The sequence below is a fragment of the Hipposideros armiger genome, unplaced genomic scaffold (genome assembly GCF_001890085.2).
Source record: "Hipposideros armiger isolate ML-2016 unplaced genomic scaffold, ASM189008v1 scaffold_5, whole genome shotgun sequence".
NCBI lineage: Eukaryota > Metazoa > Chordata > Mammalia > Chiroptera > Hipposideridae > Hipposideros > Hipposideros armiger.
In genome coordinates this window covers 2,727,906-2,751,313 of record NW_017731355.1, presented here as the reverse complement: position 1 = coordinate 2,751,313, position 23,408 = coordinate 2,727,906, and the positions used below count along the sequence as shown (strand labels likewise).

At 41.4% G+C, this 23,408-nt stretch overlaps 1 protein-coding gene across 1 annotated transcript in view; it reads right to left on the bottom strand.

Annotated features, from left to right (window-relative positions):
• CCDC175 (coiled-coil domain containing 175) overlaps nt 1-23,408 on the bottom strand; it is a 55,906-nt gene that overhangs the window by 2,568 nt on the left and 29,930 nt on the right. The window contains exons 12-19 of the mRNA XM_019644694.1: nt 22,663-22,798; nt 22,001-22,132; nt 15,956-16,094; nt 14,002-14,081; nt 12,730-12,882; nt 9,358-9,460; nt 7,637-7,680; nt 6,176-6,338 (exon numbers count right to left, since the gene is read on the bottom strand). Coding sequence (XP_019500239.1) covers nt 6,176-6,338; nt 7,637-7,680; nt 9,358-9,460; nt 12,730-12,882; nt 14,002-14,081; nt 15,956-16,094; nt 22,001-22,132; nt 22,663-22,798 — 950 coding nt within the window. The remainder of the gene's footprint in view (nt 1-6,175; nt 6,339-7,636; nt 7,681-9,357; nt 9,461-12,729; nt 12,883-14,001; nt 14,082-15,955; nt 16,095-22,000; nt 22,133-22,662; nt 22,799-23,408) is intronic.

Here is a 23,408-nt window from a genome sequence, read left to right as displayed (position 1 = left end):
CATAGCAGACCAAGTAAACATCAGTAGAGAAACAGGAAAGCCTTAACTGAAAATCTTGGCTTGAGAAAGGTGTGTGCAAAAATGGTCCCAAAAGAGCTCTTGCATCACAACAATGCACCAGCTCACACGGCACTGTCTGTGAGGGAGTTTTTAGCCAGTAAACAAATAACTGTATTGGATCACCCTCCCTACTCACCTGGCCCCCAATGACTTCTATCTTTACCTGAAGATAAAGGAAACACTGAAAGGAAGACATTTTGAGGACATTCAGGACATCAAGGGTAATACGACGACAGCTCTGATGGCCATCCCAGAAAGAGTTCCAAAATTGCTTTGAAGGCTAGGCGCTGGCGTCAGTGCATAGCTTCCCAAGGGGAGTACTTCGAAGGTGACCGTATTGATATTCAGCAAGGAGGTCCGTAGCACTTTTTCTAGGATGAACCTAATTGTCAGACCTCGTGTTGTATGTTAATGAAGCCAGAGCAGTGATCCTGACCTGCAGGGCTGCAATGACATGGTGTGTCCACAAGAGGACAGGAGAGGGCTGCTGAGCTGGAAGAGATCAAGGTCTTCTCCATCTGTGAGGGAGGCCGTTCAACAAGAACATTCGAAAGCTAGGAGATTACAGGTGGCTCACAGATGGCCAAGTAATTCAAGGAGCCAAGCTGACTTTTATCACCTCAGGAGGGTGGTAGATTTCAGGGATCCCATGAGTGCCTCATATACATGTACGTTTAATGCTTTTTACTGCGGTTATCATTTGTATTTTACAACCAGGGAGACTGAGGAGTGGAGGTTAAATAACACATAAGAAGCAAAGCTGAGATTTTGAGCCCCCCTGTCTTTAAAGCCCACATGGTGCCAGTTCTCCAGGAGCAGAACTAAGTAGAGCTAGGGAAGCAGAATCACCCTTCAGCTCTCAGCCCCACCGCCAGTTCTGATTCCTTAACCAGCTCAAGTCTCCCTCTTAGGTTCTTATGCCCCACCTTCAGTACACCTATGACCCTGGAAATTTTAAATCCTTTTGGAGAATACCTGATCTTCCCATTATACCAGGGGTGGGCAAACGACAGCCTAGGGGCGATTCTGCTACCATGGCCGAGTTGAGTAGTTGCTACAGAGACCTTTTATGGCTTGCAAATCCAAACATTTCTGGCCCTTTAAAGGTTGCTGACCTCCGAACCTGACTGAGATTTCCATTTGGGCAGGGACTAGATCTGTCCTGATTCACTACTGGAACCCTAGAGCCTAATATAATACTTGGCACAGAATAGGCCCTCCATAAATACTTGTTGAATATGGTTTAGAGTTAATAGTGAAACATGGAGGAATTTCAAATATCAGCATGTTCAACTGGCAACATTTCAGTCGCTGAAAATAGTACTGATTTTTTTTTATTGAAATTCTTCCAATCAGTAATTTATTGACTGAAAATATATTTTCGGTAAGACTATATGTATATAACATTAAGTGACATTGTTTTCATTTTAAAAGACAGAGGGGGAACCTTCTTATTTTTCCCAAATTCATCATCAGGTAACAGAGTTCATTCACCGTTACGTGGCCTGGAACTAAGGCGTCATCCCTTATTCTGTTAGTTGGGTCAGTCTGTCTGATCCTTAGACTGCCATATTGCCAACAAAGTTCACCCACTCCAGGAATGACCAAGGGAGAATGTGATATCAGTATCAACACCCTAGTTCAGAGATTGGCAAACCTTTTCTGTACTGGGTCAGAGATTAAATATTTTGGGCTTTGGAAGTCACGCGGTCTCTGTAACAGATGCTCTGCCATGGTAGCACAAAAGCAGCCATGTGTAATGTGCAAATGAACAAACATGGCAACGTTTCAATAAAACTTTATTTGTGGACATGGAAATTTGAATTCCATATAATTTTTTGATGTCATGAAATATCCTTTTGATTTCCCCCTGCGCCTCCCCTCCCCCCCCTCAATTATTTTAAAATATAAAAACCATTCTGAGCTCCATACTCTATGAAAACAGGAGGGGCAGATTTGGAGCCCAGGCTTTTGGAATTTACTGAGCCCTGCTGTAGATAATAGACTTGCTTAGAATCATCACACCATTCGTAACATCTGTAAAATTGGCAGCAGCTGAGAATATGGGGTGGAGTTCAAAGCTAAAAGCCGCCAAGCTTCAATTTCTCTAGTTTTCATCAGTCGATAAACTTTCCTTAAGGCCTGCAGCTTGTTATGGTAATGACAGCTGACAGAAATTGTGATCATGGGAGAGGTAGGTAAGTGGTCTCCAAATTTTTCTGACCCTTCACTTATATCAAGTGTCCCAATTTATTTACACATTTTAAATTTACATATATATATATATATATATAAAATGTAGTCTCCAAACTCTTCTGATCCTTCACTTACATTATGTACCCCAGTTTATTTATACTTTTAAATTTATATATACACACCATAATATGTACACTATTAAACATAGACCAAAATAGAAATTTTAAAAGATAATAAAATATTGAAAATGAACAGAACTTTTAATATTTGCTTCTTGTGTGTAGATGGACCATCACAGCCTGCTTTGGGGCTCCTTGCTTACTCTAGCATCTAGAGTCTATGACCCAGAGTTGACATCATAGCCAAACCTCAATGTTCTGGCCGTCAGCCATAGTTGGAGAAGTAGGAGCAAGCTCCAGTGTGCTTGGGAGAGACAGCTTTACTCCCACTGGGATATCTGCTGGGACTGAGCCCGGGGGCTGGATTCTAGATCCAGCCCTCTGTCACCTAAAGGGGATATTGTGCTGGAATGTCCAGATGGGAAAGTCTGAAAAGTAAATGTTCATTCATTCTCTGGTTTTACTAGTATTTATTAAGTACCTACTATGTGGGAGGCACCGTGCTAGTCACTGGAAATAAATGGTGCACCCACAAAATGGCCCAGGCCTTCATGGAACGTATGATCTAGTAGGAGAGACAGACAAAACACAAGCTAACAGAAATAAATAGTGTGTTAAGACAGAGAATAATTTAGACTGGAGGTTCTTGTATGGCATCTCTGTGGAGGTGACACTGTTAGTCTAGATCTGAACCCTGTGACCATAGAGGAAAGACTATTGCTAGCTTACAGAGGTGACTGGGTATACGCAGGAGGTACTGCTTAAGGCACAATTGTTACTGATGATAGATACTTTCACTTGAGTTATTAGCTTTGGTTTCTGGAAAAAAAGAGTAGACTAGATAATCTGAAAATCCTCCTTGTATTATAACACACCTAGAACCGTAGGAGCAAGAACTAATTTCCTTTTCAATGAAGAGTGGAAGTTGCAAGCAAGCAAGGGAAATCCCCAAAGCCCCCCCAAAAGAGCAGTATGAGTGAGCACTGGCTTTGTCTGTGGTCAGGGTGGGCGAGTGGGGAGGGTGAGCTTCCCCATAACTCAGAGGGGGTGTCAGGCAGAGGGCCTTGAGTTTCTTCCAGGCAGGCAGCTGGGGCAGACAACCCTCCATAAAGACCCTATTTACCCCTCTGGGGAATGAAGGAGGAAGGGAAATGGAATTGGAGAGCAGTATATAAAGGAGTTTGATTGTATTGTGGTTTAGTTCTTGGGGAATTGGGGGCGATATCTCAAGTAAATATAGCAAAAAATTAAGATTTGAGAATGCTTGATGGTGGATATGGAGATATACAGGTGTAGGTGTGTGTGAGTGTGTGTGTGCGCGTGTGTGTGTTTCTTTATACTTTTCATACTTGCAATATTTCACAATATTAACTGGCACTTGTTCAAGTTATCTGCAACAAGTGCAGTTTAATTAAGAATCACGTATTTACTTATACTGATTGCCTATCAAACGAACCTAAATTTTATTAAATGGCTGTGCCATTTGAATGGAATAAAAATGAATGATACACACTGGACTGTCCTATTATTTGATTTTATTTGGTTTTGTTTTTATTCAAAGCAACTATTACTCTATCCTGGATGTGGTACTTTAAATTGAAAATAGAAATAAAAACTGAAATCCCTGCTGAGAGACTGAGTTTACAAACTGACAACGGCGAGACCATACATGACAATATAACTCTGACCCACAATCTCTGCAACAGGCCCAGAACAGTCATAACTTGGTCAATGGCTGACTACTCCCCTGCTTGTTGACCCTTCTAACCCAGGACCAACCAGAGAAAGCCAAATATGCTCCCTAATGGCTCACACAGTATGTCCTGCTTCTACTTAGCCTGCTGCCGGCTTCTCCAGGCCAATAACCTCTAACCACGCACACCTGAAGCCTCCCCTTTTTTCCACAATAAACCTTTCCCACTGCCCTGCCGGCCTTTGAATCTCTGCCAAATGCAACTGATGGTGACTCTGCCTCCCTTGCTATACCAAGCTCTATGTCTTTCTTTGCTTGTTCTCATTTGGGTGGTCTTCCTTTTTTTTTTAAAAAAAAGATTTTATTGGGGAATCGGGGAAGGGGAACAGACAAGTTGCTGTCCTTTTGTTCTTCAGTCTAGTTGTGGAGGACGTCGCTTCACTGGCCCATGTTGGTATTATTATTGCACTCTTCCCTGGTGAGGCAGATCGGTCGCCGGGCCCTGGATGGCCGCTCACGGCGGCTCATGGCAGCTCACGCCAGCTGCCGGCCACTCACACCAGCTGCCAGCCACTGCAGCACACCTGCAGCTCCACTGCAGCCTATGCCATCACCGGTGACTCACGGCAGCCCAGCTCAAGGTAGAGCTGTTGTTCACCATCTTAGCTGTAGAGGGCGCAGCGTCACTGGCCCTAATGTGATCTGAACCAGCTGCTCAGAGCTGGCCTCCCAAGCCAACTCTTAACCAACACGCCACTCAGCCGGCCCTGGGTGGTCTTCCCTTATTTGCACTCTGCAACTCTCCACTTTACATAAATTTATCCATTAGACAGTCCTCAAAATATGTGAAAAAGGGAATCTGATGTTAATTATTCAGTGGGCTTAGCTTTTCAATATAGTTTATTTAAATTTGCTCCAATGCAAAGATTCCATCAGGGTTGAAACGAAAATGGAAGATTCGCTCATGTGAAAACAGTGCTTAGAGACCATTTAGCTCTTAAAATTCTGCCTCATTTACAGTTGCTGGGGATGGGCTGCTGGCGTAGCCAAGAAAATGCGAAGTGAAGCAAGGCCCACTAGGGGTCTGGTGATACATAATAAGTATCACCAGGACCAGCAGGACCACCAAAACAGCTTTTGGCTGATAATAAGCCTGCAAAAAACATTATTTCTTCTGTCTGCAATACCCTCAGAACATTGGTTTTACCAAATATAGGAATGTTTTTAATTCTATCACATTTTTTCTGCACTTAACTTTTATTTTATCTCCTTTTACTTTCTACAACCACCTTTATCATTGCTTATGTAATAATGGTGCTCTTTAAAATTAAACCTTAATAACCTCTAATAAATCCATACACTTGCTGAATGATACTATTTTCATTTCACCACTCCATCTCTCCCCTGCAGGTTATTCTCCTGCCTTCTCCCCAGCCTTCTCTACCTCCCCCATCCCACCTCATCAGGGGTTTCTACTCCTGGGGCTCTGGGCTATACCTGAAGGGCTCACCTCCATTTCTCATTGAAGCCCTAATCTGGACAGAGCTCGTGGCCTCATGTCTAACATGACATTAGAGGAGGGACTAAGGATAAAGTTGATATTCCTCTGGAGAGAGCGGGCTGCTTGCTCATAAGGCAATCATGTTATATGGGGTGTATTAACATCTCAGAAACCCCAGAAGGCATCACTAGATTTTCAGAGAAGGCCATAGTTGCTGTTTGTAATGCTAAACTCACCTCGGGAAGAAAAGGTAAATGATGTTCAGTATCTTCTGCTTAAGAAGACAAGGGAGTAAGTTTAAAAAGACTTCTTTGTAAAATGCTTAAAATCATAGTTTAAAGAAAGAAGTTAAAATGCAGTTATTTAGAAAACTCACGATTCATCCAACATTGCTGTACTATTAATACCATGTTTGACCCCATGAATGAGAAACAACATTCAGTTGAATGTTTGTGACTTGATTAGGGATGGATTACAGGGGATAACTAAGTTATTTAGTAGGCATGCTGTTTTGGGAGGGGAGAAGGGGCGCTTTTGTGATGTCACCAGCTAGAGTGAAAGAGCAGGAAGTTCTTTGTTACCCAAAGCTCTTGAGATGCTACTTACTGGGAAGGTCCTTATCGGATTCCTGCTCTACCAGAAAACGCAGCTCTGTAAGGTTCCCTTGTAACCAAATACTGATAGATTCAATTTTTTTATCTCTTTCATCAAGCTTGTCTATTAGATTTTTTATTCCTTGCAAGGTCTCTTCACCATCGCATGCCAATTCCTAAAAAAAAAAAAAAAAAAAAATTGGGGGGTGTGTGAATTTAAATTACAACAAAATAAATAAAAAGCATATTCAGTCAAGTGAATCATATCAAAGACAAAAATATTTTTGCAAAATTGGTATTAGTCACGAAAAATAAACATGTATAGAGCAAATTCACAAATTTCTGTAAACAATCTCAGAAAAGTGGATTAGTAAAAGAGAAGATTTAATGGACTGCTCACTGAACTACAAATTATTTTTCCATGGTTAATATTTTTTATTGATATACAACTGAAGTATAACATAATAATAGTCTCAGGTGTACAACATAACATTTTGATATCTATATATATTGTGTAATGATTCCCATAAGAAGTCTAGTTTAACAGCATCACACACGTAGTTACAAAATTTTTTTCTTGTGATGAGAACTTTTAAGATCTACTCTCTTAGCAACTTTCAAATATATACAACACACTATTATTAACTATAGTCACGATGCTGTACATCCCATAACCTATTTTATAATGAAGTTTGTACCTTTTGACCCCTTCACCCATTTCACCCCCGACCCCACACTACCACCCCACATACCCCCCAACCACTGGTGTTCTCTGTATCAATGAGTGAACTCAAATTTTTAACTGGATAGGATGGAGGTGGTGGTAGCATAAAAAGCCAGCTCACCTTCAGAGCAGCACAGAACTGCAGAGGAGATCCAGCATGGCGTAATGTTTAAGAGAAAGAACTCGGTATTCAGGCTGGGTCTGAGTTTTAAATTCCCATTAGTTCATTAACTGTTTGGTCTTAGGCAAGTTACTTAAAACTCTCTGAGTCTCAGTAGCTTCATCTGAAAAAGGCCTTACTCATACTTTCCTTATCCAGTGTTTTAAGGGTTAAATTTTACTTAGACAGTGGCAGAGCCAGGATTTAAAGTCCAGCCTACCAGCCTCTAAAGTGGAAAGGGGTGGAGATGTTGCCTGGCTGGTGAAAACATGGAGGATAGATGGAGTTCAGCGCTGACAACTTTTTCCTAAAACAATGTGTTCAATTTGAGCTTATATATATATATATATATGTTTAAAAAAAAAAAGTGGCCTTCACACTTTAACTGAACTGGTAGACTGGGAAGACAGTTTCCCAAAGGATTAACATTTCACAGTGACGTTTGGCACATTTTAGGATGTGATGGTTACACTAGCTCTGTCACTCTTATTTTATGGGTACACACACACACAAACACACACACCCACTTATTAGGCAGGTAAGTATTTTTAGAGGTATGATCCTTGTGGAGATAAGATAAAAAAACTCACCTTTATGGTGGTCCGAAATTTAGCCCACAAATTCAAAAATTGTGCTAAAATGAAGATTGTTAAAATGTAAAGGTTACTAAAACAATTTGAACATTTTTGTAAAAGCAATGCTACTTGTTTTTTAATAATTGTTTTTATCTAAAAATTTCTACTTCTGCACTTGCCCTCACTGCAAACAAGGGAAAATGGGACATCAGACACATGAGTGAGAGGATCTTCAGATGATTCCAGTCCCAGCTGCTGAATTACCCCAGACATCAAGCTGCCCCAGTGAACATCGTGTCGAGCAGGCATGAGTTGTCTCCACCAAGCTCTGACCAAATTGGCAATTTGTGAGCAAAGTAAATGATTTGTAATGTTTGTTATGCTGCAATAGATAATTGGCTCAAGACACTTCACAAAAGATGAAATACAAGTGGCTAAAAAGCACACGGAAAGATACTCGATAGCATCAGTCATCAGGGAAATGCAAATTAAAACCACAATGAAATACTATAACATACCTATTAAAATGGCTAAAATGTTAATGATTTTAAGTGTTTTAACAATTTTAAGTGTGGATGAGGATATGGAGTATTCTGTAGCTAGTGGGATGATAAATTTATAGAACCACTTTGGCAAATTGCTCGGCAGTTTCTTATAAAGTTAAACATACACTAATCATATAACCCAGCAATTCTACTCCTTGTTATTACTATTTACCCAAAAGAAATGAAAACAGGGCCGGCCGAGTGGCGCGATGGTTAAGAACTCGCTTGGGATGCCAGAGGGCCCCGGTTCGGATCCCACATATGAGGGCCAGTGACACTGCCCTCCACAGCTAAGATGCTGAACAACAGCTCAACCTGGAGCTGGGCTGCCATGAGTCGCCGGCGACGGCATGGGCTGCAGTCCCTGTGGCAGTGGATTGCCATGGGCTACCGTGTGTGGCCAGCAGCCAGCGTGAGCGGCCAGCAGCCGCAGTGAGCGGCCGTCCAGTAGCCGGCGACTGATCTGCCTCGCCCAGGAAGAGCGCAATGATGGTGCCAACTTGGGCCAGTGAAGCAACATCCTCCACAACTAGATTGAAGAACAAAACGACAGCAACTTGTCTGTTCCCCTTTCCCCAATTCCCCAGCACTGTTCCCATCCCCCCAATTCCCCAATAAAAATCTTAAAAAAAAAAAAAAAGAAATGAAAACAAATATTCACAAAAACACTTGTAAACAAATAGTAACCCCAAACTGGAAACAATCCAAATATCCTACGGCTGGTGAGTGGATAAACAAAATATGGTATTATTCACATAGTGGAATGCTACTAAAGAGCTATAAAAAGGAACAAGCCAATGATACGTTAACAACATGGATGGATCTTAAAATAAGAGTTTTCTGAGTGAAAGAAGCCAGGTAAAAAAGTGTGCATATTCTATCAGTCCATTTATATCCAATCGTAGTGATAGAAAGCAAATCAATGGTTTCTGAGAACGGGAGGTAGGGTAGGACTCAACTACAAAGGGACACAAGGGAAATTTTTAGGGATGAAAATGTTCTATATCTATATCTTACTTGTGGTGGTAGTGGTTACAAGGGTATGCACATTTGTCAAAACTCATTGAACTCAGGATAGGTGCATTTTATTTTATTGTATGCAAATCAGTAAAATTTGATTTAAAATTGATTCAAAGAAAACAAAAACTTTATTTTTATATATATAAAGATCACCCATGACACATTACTTACTCTGATGAGCTATCAGATGCCAAGACAGATCACTTGAGACGTGCCTGAGGGCTTCCTCTCCCTGTGTGTATTGCTCTGTCCTGTTCTTCATGTATGCAATACCCTGGAAATTAAACGCATGTAATTGATTGAACAGTTTAGTTATTGTAGATTAGTTGTGCATGCAGTCATTCAGCAAACATTTATTGATTCCTCCTCTGTGCCACTGGCTGTTCTAGGCGCAAGGGGAACAGTGGTGAACAGGGAGAGCCCTTGTCAAGCTTAATCCTGGTGAGGGAGATACAGGATCCTGCTTTCTAGAAAGCATTGTAGCACCCAAATAAACACAACATGCTAAATGTAATTTTACATAAAAAGAAATTAAAAGGTATTCTGCCTAAATGCATCATGTCCACATACACACAAAAACACTCCTTATGCAAAATGTGGGTGCAGTGAGTAGTCACAAGGCAGCAAAGTTGCCTGACTGGAGGAGTTCAGTGGAAGACCTCAGAGAGAGGGTTTATCAAGTCAGGACAACCCACAGAATTGCTCACTCAAGTCAAATGTTTCACTGGGTTGGGTGAGGTGGTAGTGAAGTGGTTTGGGTACTAAAGTCATGGCTTTCTGTTCTGACCACCCAATGCTCAGAAGCTCTAAGCTCTAGAGTCTCTGGGAACTCTGAAACTATGGCCTTTGGGATACTTTCACTGGCCCAGTTTCAAGAGAGAAATAGTCAGATACTAGAAACTACTGTTAAGAATCTAAGAAACAGTGTCCAGTGCCTTAGGAGTGGACATGGACATGTTTACAAGCTTGGGGTACACGGTCCCCTCATGCAGCCTTGCTCTTGTGTCAGTCTCTGTATGGCTTGTTGCGGGTTTTATAGTAAACCAAAGTGAAAGCCACCTTAATCCAAGTTCAAGTCTGCATCCCTGGCCCTCTGTGAACGTGGACCACTGTCTGTAGACTTGTCTATTCAGCCGACCTCCCATAACTCTCAAATGTGTTAACACACTGAATTGTAATTATCTATTTTTTTTATTTAAACATTTATTTTATTTAATGTATTTATAAAACTAAAATTATTCTTTTTTACCCGAGTGCTCTTTTTAACTTTTTCACTATTGGGATCTGTTTACATTACGTGACACTGACAGTGGCAGACATATTGCTTCCAAACGTCGCTGGAACTGAGTCAGCGTGTTTATACATGCCCACAGACCCCCAGGAAAGGCACTGGGCCACGTGTATACTCGTCTTCAGTAGTTAAAGGGTTATAACGAGGGAATTGTGTGTACGGTATTGCCTCGATCTCCCCTAAGCGTTATTTTCTTCATAACAATATTTTCTATTTTAATTTTATTTCAGAGCATCGTGGGCCACAAAAAATTACCTCGAGGGCCGCATGCAGCCCGCGGGTCGCCAGTTTTTTGTTTGTTTGTTTGTTTTTATTAAATTACTTTTTATTATGAAACACACATTTTTTAGAATTAGTTTCAGCTGTATAACACAGTGCAATAGTTATACTTTTTATCCCTCGAAGTGACAACCCCCCTCCCCCAATCCGCCGCCCCATTTCCCCCCAATATCATACTGTAATTATCTATTTATATGCCCATCTCAGCCAGACAGTGAGCTTCCTAAGGGCTTGGGGCAGTGTCTCATTCACCTCTGTATTCACAGCACCTTCCCCAGGATTTTGGACCAGTGGCTGCTTAAAATATTTGTTGAGTGATAGGAAGTAATCAGCAAAACAGAGAGTGGTGAGTGAATATGATCACAGCACAGGGTCATCCAGGGGTTAGCAGACTGGACATTGAATCCCAAAGCAGAACTTTTAGAATCAGTCTTTCTCGTAGTCATTCATTAGCTCAGCCATTACCAAAATAGCAATAAAAGCCCAATTATTTTAATAAATAATCTACATCATCTTGACAGGAAGACAATCTAGTGGAATATTCCCATGGGTGGATGCAGTTCCTCACTAGTTTGTTTCAGGGCTGGAAGAACGATGACAAGCTGCATGTGTGTGGGTCACTGATGGTGGCACCCGGGCCACGTGGAGCATATTTACCTTTTCAGAGTACATTGGTACCTCTTATGCCATTTTCATGCCACCCAAAAACACATGCTATTGGTGGAAAAAGTGTTGCCATTTAACTAATGACAACAATTACCCAGAGAAGTAAAGGGGTTTTTCCCTTACTTAGAGTCTTATTGCTGTAGGACTGCTTTTATTTTTCCAGCTATTAAAAAATTCTAAAAAATGTAGAGCCTCCATTTCCTCATCTATAAAAGAGGCAGAATATATTATCCACATTATAAGCTTATTGTGATCATCAAATGGGACAGAATCCCTCTTCCATGTAAGGGATTATGCGAAACACTTGGGATGCATGGAGGTCATTATACTTTACTGCAAAAAAAAAAAGATACTATCAATGCAAAACAGCAGACCCCCTAATATTTAAAATGGGCAAAAGACTTGAGTGAGCACTTCACAAAGAAGGTATATAAGTGGCCAACAACACAGAAATAGGTGCTTCATTAATCAACTGAGAAATGCAAATAAAAAGCACAACGGGACACCTTTAAACCTTTCAGAATGGTTAAATCGAAAAAGACCAAGTTTTGGTGAGGATATGGAACAATACACTGGTGCTCTCATACACCAGTACAATACAATTATTGCAACTTCTTTGGGGGACTGGGGCTGTGCACTAGTGTGGACGATATACATCTCTATGGCTCTGTAATTCCACCTGAACGTGTACCCAACAGAAATATGTACATATGTTCACCAAAAAACATGTACTAGGATGTTCATAGCAACACTATTTGTAATAGCCCACATTAGAAACTCTCTAAACCCCCATCAACAGTAGAGTAGATAAATGAATTGTAGTATAGTCATACAATGGAATACTACACAGAACTAAGAATGAGCCAACCATAACTGCACTAAACAATAAGGATGAACCTGGCAAACATAGTGTTGAGCAAGAGTGTGTATTGTATATAACGTTCAAAAACAGGCAAAGCTAGTCTATGGTGTTAGAAGTCAGTATGGCACTGCCCTTGCAGGGAGGTGAGTGATGGGAAGGGACATAGAGGATGTCTGGACACCATTAATGCTTGGTTTCTTGAATTGGGTTCTGGTTACGCAGGTGTGTTCATGAAGCTGTACACTTATGATTTGGGCACATATGATTTTCTTTTTTTTATTATTAGTTTCAGGTGTACAGAACAATGCAATAGTTATCCTTTTCACCCCTCACTTTTCTATTTAAAAAACTTATAAGAGCTATTCTCTCCTTTTCTCTCATAAGTATTATAGGTCTAGGTAATCAACCAAAACCATTGTGCAAATTGAAGTGCCTTCGAACTTACTTCTTTTAATCTTTTATTTTCCAGGAGCAAAGCTTCTGTTTGTAGGTCATGTACATAGATTTCATTTTCTAAGTTCTTTAGAATTTCAAAATGACTTTTCATTTTACAGCTTTCTTGATCTCTTAATTGTTTTAATTCTTGCTTCATTTTATCCTGCTCAAACATAAAACCTACAGTTATCTCATAGAGTTCAACGAGCAGGGTGCCAGTGTGTCAGGTTGCTTGGGCCACGTTCAGAGAGGGGTCCTAATTCATCCTGAACCATCAGCAGGGTCTACGGACACCTCCCCTTAGAAAAACTTTATATTAAACTCGAGACCTGATTCATGGGAATTTATTCATGGACTCTGGGAAGCGGGTTCAAGGATCCCAAGTTAAATTGTTGAGACAACTTCACAAAATAGAATTATACGTTGATAATGAGCAATTGTCTGGCAACAATGGGGAAGAGAAGAGTGAAATCTGAGGTTTTTCAAGGAGGATTTTAATATTTCTTGAAGTAAAAAGTGTGTTACATTAGGGATTTTTCAGAATTTTCTACTGTTTTCTCTACTGAATCTTTAGTTCTTAGTTATTATACTTCTATAAATCACACAATCTTTTTTGATTATATAGTCATCACTAGCAGCATCTTATTCACAAAATAGAATTGTATATATAGTATACTTACTTGTAATTCTCCCTTTCATATTTCTCAACACCCATAACATGTTAAAAGTTAACTTTAATATCAGTGCATATAAAGAATAGAATGTTTCCATTTTTAATTAACCAACTCCACATACATGTGTTTATCATTAACTATTGATTATAAATTTTTAAAAAGTAGCAAACATCTTTTTACCTGCTGCTACCATTTCATCTACTCGCCCCCCACCTTGCAACCTCTGACCACTTATCCTTGTCTTCATAGTTTACCAGAAAAACAGATCTGAAAAGAACCTTAGAAAGCATAACCCAATCTCCACCTTATAAATAAGGAAATGGAGGCCCCCCCCCAATAATTTTCCCATGGTACATGTTACTTGCTTCTAGAGTCTCTGTGTGTGTCTGTATGTTTATTATGTATACATGTGTGTGCATATGTATATATGTGTGTGCATATATATGTGTGTGTTTGTTGTGACTAAAATTGGAAAAAACTGGTATTAAAAGGGTAAGTTTACTAAATATGGATTTCCTGAAAATTCCATCGGTGCCAGGTAAGTATTACTGTCCTTATAAACCAGCATTCTAATAAAAGAAAGGAGAATGAATGCATAAGCTCTTTACCACATTGTTAAAGTATCTTGAAAAGTCTCTTGTCATTTGAAAAATGAGATTGTTCAATAATTCCTGATCCTGCTGTTGTGCTGTAAAAAAGAGAGAGAGAGAAAATAACTACTCACAATGTTCCTTAGTTTAAAAAAAACATTAATCAAAATAAGACACATGCCTGGTTTTGAACATCGAATACTATTAGAAGGCTTATAACAAAAGCCAGCATTCAGGGGCCCCAGTGCTGCATCCACCCCTGTGCTGACTACTCAAATCAACCATTTTTAACTAATTTGAGCTTTTTCATCTTCCATTTTCTTTAAAAATGCTTCTATGGGTATTTCTTGATTTGTCATTTTAAGACATTTTCTACTTACTGCCTAATATAGTAGGGGAGGACACAGTATGCTTACTCCCATCCCCCACACCCCCACACATTTTTGTGAAGTTTCATTAGGGAGCAAAGATGGATGCACGTGACTTATCCATCATACTTATTCAAAAGTCACAACATGGTTCTTTATGTATCCTGAGCCCTCGTATTCCTTCCATCCTCTGTAAGTCTCACCGCTGGCAGGTGAAGTACACAAGGCTCTTTTCCTACTCTCTAAAGCACATAGCTCTTATGTCCCCCTTCCTTTCTTTCTCCTGTCTTGCCCGTTTTTCTCTACTTTCTTCAGAATTTTCTCTCTTTTTTTTTACCTTAAAGAGAATTGGTACTTGCAATATACTGCCTACTTTCATACTTACAGTGTTTCATACATCCTCTACTTAGTGCAAGAATGGATTGGAGGAAACGTTGTAAAGTAGAAAATTCAGAACGGAGTACACATTTATCATGAGTCCTGGTAAAAGCGGTAAAATACCAAGAAAACTCACCTTAGCTGACTAAATGAAAACCTGACAAAAAGTGGACATCAGCTGAGGCTTGGGAACCAGACCAAATACCTAGGGAGTTATTCATATATTCTTAAAAATCCACCCTCCTTGGCAATTACCATATTCGTATTAAATATTTGTTCATTTCACATGTGGACATATTGGGTTTCCACATGACTGTCCTATGTTGACACAGACTGCCTTAATTCCTATCATCATATTCATCTTTGCCACCAGGTCATTCCCATCCTAGTGCACTTTTTTTTTTTCTCCTGTTCCAGTCCTTTTTGTAACTTTGGTCCTGGCCTTTCAATCCCCATGGTACTTCTTCCATCGTCTAGAAGATAGAAGTTCTGGAAGTTTTCCTGCTTAACAACCTATAGGGAGTCCTTGGATAATGATCCTCTACTCCCCAATGCAAGACAAGACTCACACCTCTGGGATGACTCTGGATCTGGGAAATTTTGGGTGCAGGATTAGATGAGCACATCAGTGTTTTTGTGTGTGGAGAAAATGATTTTTATATTAAACACACACTTGGTTTTGCCATGTAATAGAACGCAGAGTATGCTTACTTTCAGACACATTTCACATTCTCAATGAAGCCCCCCAATCTGAGACAAGCTCTTCTTATCTATCTCTGCCTCAGGGGTAAGTTAGTGAAAAAAAAATCTGGTACCTACTTGATAAATAGTTAAAGTCATAGCTGGAAATGAGATATAATTTACAAATTCATGTTAAGAAACAGAAAAAAAACCTCCACATGGTAGTAGATAAATAAGTTGGTGCTACCTTTACCAAGTACAGAGAGAAACCACATAATACGTTAATGGTTGCTACTAATTCTTAACTTTAAACAGTCTTTAAAAGAGAAAAAGAAAAATTTGACAACAGCAACAGTAAGATTTTGTGATGTGGAGGAGAGAAAATTAGTAGATGAGACAAAAAGTAGAGAAGGGAGAGTTAAAGGTGATGCAGAAAATGGGGAGAATGCCACATTGGCTTTGACTGGTGACCTGTCTCATGTTCGAAGGCAGCGGTGAAATCCTTACCTGGACTTGAAGTCAATTACTAAATGCTTCATATGTACCTGTGAGAACATTACTGAGCTCTTCAAACTCTCTGGTTTTGCTATTATACACTTCTTCTGCCACCTGAAGTTGTGGACGACACTTGTCTAGTTCCTCTTCCTGTCCTTTGGTACTTTCCATTTTCTTAACAAATCTTTGCTTTAAAGAAAGGAAAGCTAATTGTGAGGTACGATTTTAGAGAATTGACATAACATTCTAGAGTAGAATATCAGTTCTGTCTGGGTATCCTCCTACCCTGAGGAGCAAGGTATCTGACACATACTAGATAGCTAAAAAATATTTGTTGGCTGACTCACTGACTCTCTGGCAGTCTATAAAGTAAGGTGATTAGATTCAGTGGCTCTCCAAAGATCCTTTCAGTTCTATAGCTATAGTGCTATGATTCTATTAATGCTACCATATATGTACCCCAAATCATTTGAGAAAATTTTTCTTGGTTAGTCATACTTTATGGAAAAAATAAATAAAACCCAACCAGACAGCAAAACAGAATATACACAGGTTCTAAGAAATGAACATGTAAATAAGAAATGGGGGTCGGGTAGCATAATTGGATACAATGTTACAACGAATTGGTAAAAAATACCTGAAGCAAAATATTGTTCAAACTCGGGATTTATTTAGTTTCACATGGAATAACAGTTGGGCCTCTTTTAGAAAGTCAGGATGGGTTTAAAATGGTCACAAAGGCAGAGACAGCCAGCTGACCTTTACTATCCATTCTCCTGTCCTTGAATATCAGGACTCCTGAGCGTTAGCTGAACATATCGCTGCCAGCCAGAATGATTTCTTTGTTTCTCTTGCAGGTAAGTGTGACCAAGGAGTGTGTGAGCAGAAATGGTATGTGCCACTCCTGGGTTTTGTCCCTACAACCAAAAGGGGCATGCGTTCCCTTGGCACTTTTGTGCTTCTCCTAGCTGGAAGAGGATGAGATTGGAAGCTGCCATTTGAACCCACAGATGTTAGCCTCATGCTGAGGATGGCTGAGCTGCCCTTCCAGCCCTGGATTGCCTACCAAGACAGAGAAGTAAATTTCTGTCTTCCTGTAATGACCACATCAGTAGTTCTTCTCAACTGGATACTCAGACCCTTAAGATTTGTACAGGTCATACCTGACCCAGTTTGCTCTTAAAATCTTTAATTTTTATTTTGATCCAAGTTGTATCCGCATATTTGAAGAAAACCCTGAGGGCCAATAGGGCAACACCAGGCACGCTTCCCCAGCAGGAAGTGCCCTAAGACACAGTGGACCAGAGGCTAGTGTCCTGTGACCACACTAAAGTGTTAACTCAGATGCAAGAGAAAGAAGCCAATAAGGGTGGGTGCGACAGGCTCCCTGGCTTAGCTGTCCCATGTTCCCGACATCTCTTGGGCTTATCTTCTAGGTGTCCGCAAGGGACATGCCCACTTGAAAGAGGCACAAAACCCAAGAAAGCCCCATGTTCTGGTTTCCCACCAGTTATCCTCCAATTCAAGATGCAGCATACCAATCAGGGGTCGTACTAGACAAGCGATGTTACCTGATAATGCATCCTACAGTCCACCTTTATCAGGCTACTAGGGGAAGAAGCGAAAGAGTTAAGCCAAGGCCAGTTTCCCAATAAAGAAGAGAGGGTCGCTAACCCTTACAACACACCTTGCTTATTATGTTCACTGTATTTTGGCATCTCTTTGAAAGAGCAGTTTGCTCATGCCCTAATTAACAAAGTGATATGCCGGCCTCATATGTCCCCTTCCAAATTGCCATTAGAACTTTTTTTTTTTTTAAGATTTTTATTGGGGAATTGGGGTATGGGAACAGTGCTGGGGAATTAGGGGAAGGGGAACAGACAAGTTGCTGTCGTTTTTGTTCTTCAGTCTAGTTGTGGAGGATGTTGCTTCACTGACCCAAGTTGGCACCATCATTGCGCTCTTCCCGGGTGAGGCAGATAAGTCGCCGGCTACTGGACGGCCGCTCACAGTGGCTGCTGGCCGCTCACGCTGGCTGCCGGCCACACACGGTAGCCCATGGCAACCCACTGCCACAGGGGCTGCAGCCTACGCCGTCGCTGGTGACTCACGGCAGCCCAGCTCCAGGTTGAGCCGCTGCTCAGCATCTTAGCTGCGGAGGGCAGTGTCACTGACCGTCATATGTGGGATCCGAACCAGGGCCCTCTGGCATCCCAAGCCAGTTCGGCCGGCCCTAGAACTCTTATAAGTACATACAGCAAGAAAAACACACCAAAAAAACACATAATTTAAAAAATATGACAAAGCAGAACCAGGAATAAATTTCTCCAGACTGCAGTGTTAAGAAACTCAACCGCGTCTTATCTATGCTATAGTCTCTAAAAAACAAATAGCCTGGGCGAGGGGCAGGTGGAGTATGTGAGTGCATTAGTTCATTCCCAGTGTCTGCGTGTGGCTTAGACTGCCAGCACTGCTCTGACCAGAAACCGTGCTCTTGCTTTATGCTTTGAGAGGGTTTGGGTACCAGGCACTGCTGCAACTCAGGCAAGTTGATGCTTGTCTGCTGGCTCAGCTTATTGGTGTGGGGCAGCCAGTCAGGCCCGCAGCTTCTTCAGCTCCTTCAAATTCCCTGTCTGGTTCCCTGATTCCTGAGCTGTGTGCAAACTTAGCTCAGCGATGATGGGCTCGGGCTTCTGCGGCAACTCCTTGGAGAGGACACAGACCAATGCAGGACACGGGTACCGTTCTACATTCGTGAGTTCCAGCTCATCAACTTCCAGGCTGACCTTGCCTTTCACTACTTCCTGTCCATCTTCCCTGCCCAGCTGCCTCGCTGCTGTCTTCAGGCCCCAGCTCCACATGCAAAGCCGACAGCCTCTGTAGATTACCTCGGTAGACTGTGTAATTAGCTCCCACAACTGCAGGTCAAATCCTCTAATAAAGCCCTTTCCTGGTGGCTTTGCTTCTCCTACTGAACCCTGCAAGATACAGGGCTGTTGACCCAACCGCGCTCAATATGTCAGTGCTGGATAAGAATGATGCAGACGCCTGTTGTGAGCTCCAATAGGAGAACTGGAATGGCGGCCCCATGGTAGTGAAGCCAAGCCTAGAGAAGACTTAGTCACAGCGCTGCCAGAGAGACAACACCTCTAAGACCTGGAAGTTTATATTTTGAACCAATATTCAGGGCTGTTTTCCTTAGACAGAATCTATGGGTCAGGGGCCCAAGTAGTAGTGGGACTTCTCACTATTAAACTCAATGATTTTGCTTTCCCTTCCCGAGAGTGTGGGCTCTGTTGGTTTAAAAACCCTACTACTGGTAAAAAGGATGATTTCAACAAGGGCACAACAGTGGTTCTATAAACCAGAATCTGAGCTTGCTTCTTCTCCGTTTTGGGCTCCTTGCGCCACTGAACCAAAGGCATAAGTGGGATTCCAATCTGCCCTGTGTTATTGTTGATGATCATCAAGAGGGGTGGGGGCAAAGAGAGTTGCTGCTTTGTAATAATGGTGCACGGGCTGTCATTCAGCCATGCCTTTCTGTGAATTAGACACAAGTGGACACAGCCCTGCAGTGGACACACAGCCTGGCAAGCAGAGTGCAGACTGAAGGAGGGTCTGAAGCAATCTTCTCATTCGCAGTCTTATACTTCTAACTTACTTATCTTGCCTAATTGCACTGTATAAGCCTGAATGCAATGTTAATAGGTGTCCTTATCTTATTCCTGACTCTTAAGAGGACTGTCTCCATTGGTTTACCACTAAGTATGATGGTAATCTCTGTCAGCTCTATCTCAAAAAATACCTGAGATGCTGACCACTGCTCACCACCCCCTCAGTTACCATCCTGGTTTAAGCTACTTGGACCACTTGCATATTGCCCTGTCTTCCTACTGGGTCTTTGTGCATCCACGGTGGCTTTCCCAAATTCAACTCAACAGAGCAGCTAGACTGATGATCCTGTTTAAATGAAAATCAGATCATTTCAGCCCTCCGCTCGGAACCTCCAATGGCTTCCCAGCCCAGGCAGGGCAAAAGACAAAGCACTTCCTTGTCTATAAGGTACGGTAGAGCGGAAGATGCCGCTCTCGGATCTCCCCTCAAGGAGGGACTCTGCCCTGTGGCAGGGAGTGTGCTTAAGTGACAGCTTTCAGTTGCTAGCCTCTTCAGCATCGCCTCGACTATCTAGCCGAGATCATGTTCTTTGAAGGGTGATCTCCAATCAACTGGCTGAGCAAGGAGCTGCTACAAGGGCGCAGCCATTTCTGCCTCAGTCAGGGCTCTTCTAATGGGCCATGCTTGTTCCAGGGCTCCCCAGAGAGAGTTTGCAGATTACATAATGGCCTAGGGCTTCTGCTGCTTAGTATGTTCACAGGTATTCTCCCTCGTAATCCATGGGACTCCTAGTTCCATCTCAGCATCTACTTTCTGGAGATGAGTGCCAAGCACCCCCGGCACTCTCCCCCATCTCTGCTCCAGGCCCACTGCGCCCTTGTTATTCCTCAGATAGGACAGTCCTGCCTCAGAGCTTTCCTGCTCCGCATGCCCTCTGCCGGGATCCACCTTCTGCAGATTTCTCCACAGCACTCTCCCTCATATCCTTCAGTGCTGCAGCCTTCTCTGGCTACTCTATTCAAAAGGACACACAGACCGCATCGCGTACACTGGCTCCACCCCACATCCCTGCTTTGTTTTTCTCGATAGCATTTCCAACCATCAAATATGCTACATGTTCTATTTGTGTATCTTGTTTATGTTCAGTCTCTCCCTACTGGCACGCAAGCAGAGAACCCTGTGTCTTTTTTCTTCTCTTTTTTTAGCATCCAGAAGAATACCTGACAGCCAGATATGGTATAACCAACAGAGAAATGCTTCCCACCCAGACTCGTCTCCATTCTGTTTCTTCTAATTTTGCAACCATTTGTGCAATGCTGTCTTTCCCGTATTTGTTCCCTGAGTTGTGCCTGTTTCCATTTCACCTCTTCCTCCTTCTGGCCCTCCCCTTCTGACATCTCTCCCCAGAGTGCCTATACTCCCATATTGCTGATTTTCCTCAGCACCTCATAAAATTGCATTTTTTAATTCACAAAGGAATGTTTAATCATAGTTTTCATCTGTTCCTGCACCCTTTTTCTGAGTGTTCTTCATTTGTTGGAAAATTTTGTTCCCCTTTTTATTTGTTCATCTCACAACATTTTTGTGTGGAGGACGTGTCTAGCTCTTCTTATTGTTCATATTAGAAAGAATTGGCTTTCCTTGGATCAGTTATCTGTAGAGAGTTTCTGCCAGATGTGGCAGAGTGTGTGTGTGTGTGTGTGTGTGTGTGTGTGTGTGTGTGTGTGTGTGTGTGTGTTTGTGTGGTGGGAGGAGGGGTGGGCTTGGAACAGGGTAAGGTCTAAACTTTGAAATGGAAGGACTCCCTACTCCATTGCTACAGCAAGGGGCTGTTACCTTCAAATAAAAACCCTGTTTGGTGCAGCTGGGCCTCTTTTCCCTTTTCAAAACGAATCAAGTTCAGGAGGCTTCTACCACCAGCCCTTTTCTCCTCAGCTCCTCTACCAATAGCAGTCTCCAAGAAACATGGCCGTGTTTTTCAAGGTAACACCATCACCTTGAAAAGGGTGTTTTCTTGAAAATATCTGCTCCCTCTGGACCTCCTGGGTGCTTTCAGTGCCCTTTCTCTCCACCTCCACAGCATCCATGCCCTGTTCTATCCCAAGTCAGTGCACTGCCTTCTCTCTAAGGAGGATTTCTGAAATTGGCCTACCTCACTGGCCTCCCTCACCTCACACTTTGTCACTCTCCCCAACCACTGTCATGCCAGCTCTGCATGGCTTCCTGCACCGTTCCACCTGTCTCCATGGATTTTGCCTGTACTTCTATGTAACTTGGAGTGCATGATTTTTTCTTAACTAAAAAATTATTTCTTTTTGCTTTACCTTTTTCGGAAAAGAAGAAAGATGCAGAATGGAATTGTAACCTTGTTCATACTAAAAGGTTTATTTCACATTTAACTGACTAGAATAGCATGAAATATACCCACTCCCCTGCATATAGCCATCTAAAATGATTCTTAGATGTAAAATAACATTTACCTCATACTTCTTCAATTCTTGAGTTAACTTTTTTTCTTTGACGATAAATTTCTCCTCCTCTTGTTTTAATTCTGCTATAATTTGTTCAATCTCTGCCAAATATTCATTGACCTCTTTTTCTCTAGAACTGGTCTAATTAGGAAAAAAAAAAGATTTGTTGTTTGTCTTATAACAGCCATCCCTACATTTTCAAACAACCAGGTAAATTAATATCTCTCTGCATAAGATTTGGCTCTGATTTCAGGTCATTATTTCTCAGTAACCACTGAAAGAAATTTTTTTCCTTCCAGAGATTAATTTCCTCACCAAACAATGTCTGCAAATGACAGGAGGAAATGGGGAATGGGAGTGGCAGAGGACGGAGGGTGGCAGAGGATAAATATAGGAGCTAAATAAATGATGTTTGGTTTCTTTATTTTTAGAAATAGATTTTTGAAAAACTATTGTGTTTCTGGTTACAGCTTTCAAAAGCATTTTCTGTAGAGAATTGCTACTTTGCTAAATTCCTATAGTTAACACACAGCAAATGGATACATTTCTTAAGAAAGTTACACAATTCACACAAAGGAAAATACCTTTTGGCTATATTAAATGTTGAAGGAAAATTGCTGACAGGCAATATAGGGGACTAATACTAAGTCCATTAAGTTCCCAATTATTACCTCTTGTAATAATTGACTGCGTCTCAATTCTGCGACCTGAATTTTATCCATTATTTCTTGTAATTCAGCTTGTAAGCTGTCTATCCATCGTGCATATTTTTTTCGCAAACAACCTAATCTCCACTGATTTATAATACTAAAGATTAAAACAAAAAGAGTTATCATGAAATTGATGTAACAGTCTACTGAAAAGATGAAGGAATTAAAAACAAAACAAATTCTATGATTACACAAAATTGCATGTGCCATTGATGATGCAGGCTATGCACATTAGCTGAAAGAATAAGATAAAACAGTAACTGCCTCAATGCCACCTCTGCAAGTTGTTTCAAAGTTAGAAGTTGTGTTGACATAGTCAATAGGAAAATGGACAAACCACACTTGTCAGCTCGCTGCCTTTAGGTAAAGGATAGAAATGGGAAAGGTTCAGGGACAGGTGGAAAAAGAAGAGGCTCAGGCAGAAATAGTAATGCAGCCACCTAAATTATTCAAAGTGCTACTAAGAGATTTCAAGCTTCTGGGTTCTCAACCACAACATAAAAAAGCTACATAATTGGAAAGGGTAAAAATATGCAATTTGAGTCTTATAGATAATATCAATAGCAATGAAAACAACAGCAGCAATGATAAAATAGGGCTAAGTTTTCCCGAGTGCTTCCTAGATGCTAGGGGCTGATCAAAGTACTTTACATGGATCATCTCATTCACCATTCACAGCAACCTGACAAGTCAGGTGCTACTATCAT